This window comes from Eurypyga helias, unplaced genomic scaffold (genome assembly GCF_000690775.1).
Source record: "Eurypyga helias isolate BGI_N326 unplaced genomic scaffold, ASM69077v1 scaffold24881, whole genome shotgun sequence".
Lineage (NCBI taxonomy): Eukaryota > Metazoa > Chordata > Aves > Eurypygiformes > Eurypygidae > Eurypyga > Eurypyga helias.
Genome location: NW_010229298.1, coordinates 7,801 through 10,036, shown reverse-complemented (window position 1 = coordinate 10,036; position 2,236 = coordinate 7,801). Strand labels below are relative to the sequence as shown.

General features: G+C 60.1%; 1 protein-coding gene across 1 annotated transcript in view; it reads left to right on the top strand.

Moving 5' to 3' along the window:
* Positions 1-105: 105 nt before the first annotated feature.
* The window catches only part of TNPO3 (transportin 3), a gene marked incomplete at its 3' end in the record, with an annotated part of 9,921 nt that continues 7,790 nt past the window's right edge, over positions 106-2,236 (top strand). The window contains exons 1-4 of the mRNA XM_010160362.1: positions 106-123; positions 247-447; positions 1,382-1,455; positions 1,637-1,793. Coding sequence (XP_010158664.1) covers positions 106-123; positions 247-447; positions 1,382-1,455; positions 1,637-1,793 — 450 coding nt within the window. The remainder of the gene's footprint in view (positions 124-246; positions 448-1,381; positions 1,456-1,636; positions 1,794-2,236) is intronic.

The window sequence follows — 2,236 nt, the reverse complement described above, 5'->3', positions numbered from 1 at the left end:
AATGCCGTGGGCTGGAAGCTGACGTGCTCCTGCCAAATCCTCCAGCATCGCAGCCCCGGCACCCTCGGTAGCGCCTCCGTTAGCCGGCCCCCACGGCCTGGGACCATGACGCCAGCTCAGCGGGTGACGGTGTCGGGTGTCCCTGGATGGAGAGGATCGTTTCCATCCGCCGCGTTTGGGTTTTCCCTCGCCATTTGCCCCGCGTTCCCTGCCCGCTCGCCAACACTGCCGGTGCTCTGCCCGCAGGTCCACGCCTGGGAGATCTCCGACCAGCTGCTGCAGATCCGTCAGGATGTGGAATCCTGCTACTTCGCGGCGCAGACCATGAAGATGAAGATACAGACGTCCTTCTACGAACTCCCCACGGACTCCCACGCATCCTTACGGGACTCGCTGCTGTCCCACATCCAGAACTTGAAAGACCTGTCGCCGGTTATTGTAACCCAGGTGGGTGCTGGGCTTGGGGGGAGCAAGGGCCGGCGGTGTTCCCGGCAGGAAAACCCGCTCCCGTCAGGCCTAACTGGCCGTGGGATGTGGGCTGGTGGCCAGGCTTGGTGACCTGCCTTTCCCAAGGGCAGGGAGTGACAGGACAAGGGGTGACGGGTTTAACCGGGAAGAGGGAGATGGAGATGGTCCATGGGGAAGGAATTCTTCCCGCAGAGGGTGGGAGCACTGGGACAGGTTCCCAGAGAAGCTGGGGATGCCCCATCCCTGGGAGTGTCCAGGGCCAGGCTGGATGAGGCTTGGAGCACCCTGGGCTATGGAAGGTGTCCCTGCCCATGGCAGGGGAGTTGGAACTGGATGGGCTTTAAGATCCCTTCCAACCCAAACCCTTCCGTGATTCCATGAAGTAAAGCCCTTGGTCTCCCTCGGTCACTTCTCCTCCGGCACGGAGAACACAAGGTTGATGCCTGCAGCCAGCACAGCCGCGTCTCCGGGATGGAATCGTCCACCTTCCTTTGTTATTTGGCTCAATCAATCACTTTACCCCCTTGTTTGCTGTTTGGAGAGGCCGAGGGGAGCAACAGCCCTTCCTGAGGCTTCCCCTAACCCCGCCCCGCAGCACCCCGGGTGATTTCCCCGGAGCCGCCTGTTCTCAGAACTCCATTCCCCATACAACATTCCCATTATCCATACATTCCTGCGTGCTCGACACGGCGCAGGCTGAAGCCTGTCCAACCCCTGGATACCCTGGTGGGGAGCATCCGGTATTCCGGTGACCCCCTGACCCCCCGGGGGATGCTGCGGATGCATCCCACCCCCCGCGGGCTTGGGTACCCACCAGCCTTACCCTGGGGATCGCAGCATCCCTTCTCCCAAGCTTTTGGGCACGTTTCATCCCTCTCCACCTTAACCTGTGGATCATTTTTCCCCCCTCCAGCTGGCTTTAGCGATCGCAGACCTCGCCCTGCAAATGGCATCTTGGAAAGGCTGCGTGCAGACACTGGTGGAAAAGTAAGTCCTCGTCGGTGGCGCTGACGCCCCAATTTCAGCCCGACGGGTGTTTTTCCTATCCCACTCCCCGTTTCCCGACGCGCCGTGCTGCTGGCCTCGGTCGGGCGGATCAACCCACCTGCCAACGTGTGGGTTTCCCACACCCTTGGCTCTCACCTTCCGTCCTTCCTCCCCGTTCCAGGTATAGCAACGACGTGACGTCGCTGCCCTTCCTGCTGGAAATCCTCACGGTGCTGCCGGAGGAGGTCCACAGCCGATCCCTGCGCCTCGGAGCCAACCGCCGCACGGAAATCATAGAAGATCTGGCGTATTATTCCAGCACCGTCATCTCTCTGCTGGTAAGGAGGCCGAGGAGCTGCTTCTCCCCCTCCACATCCCCCATCCAGAGGATTTACTGCGCTTTAAATTCAGGAAAACGCCTTAAATCCTCCAGCCTGTTGGTTCTGGAGTGGGTTAGGGCTGGATTCCTGCTCAGGTCCTGGCAGTTTTGGGATGATTTCACGGTGAAGCAAGGAATTCTGTCAGCCCATCGCGGGGGAGTGCATGTCGATCTCGAGTTCATCCCTAAATTCACCCGTAGTCTCCCAAAAGAAGGACATTCAGGTCCTTATTGCTCTTCTCCTGCCCCTTTCAAGGCTGATTTCGGAGCGCTGTGGGATAAGCCTAACGGAAAGAGCCGGATCTCCTGGTTCTTCAGGAGTTTCCTCACCCAGGGAGCCTTCGGGCTCCCTGAAAAAGACACCCTCAGGCCCCAAAGCCGGGCAGGGAGCGAGCGTGGAGG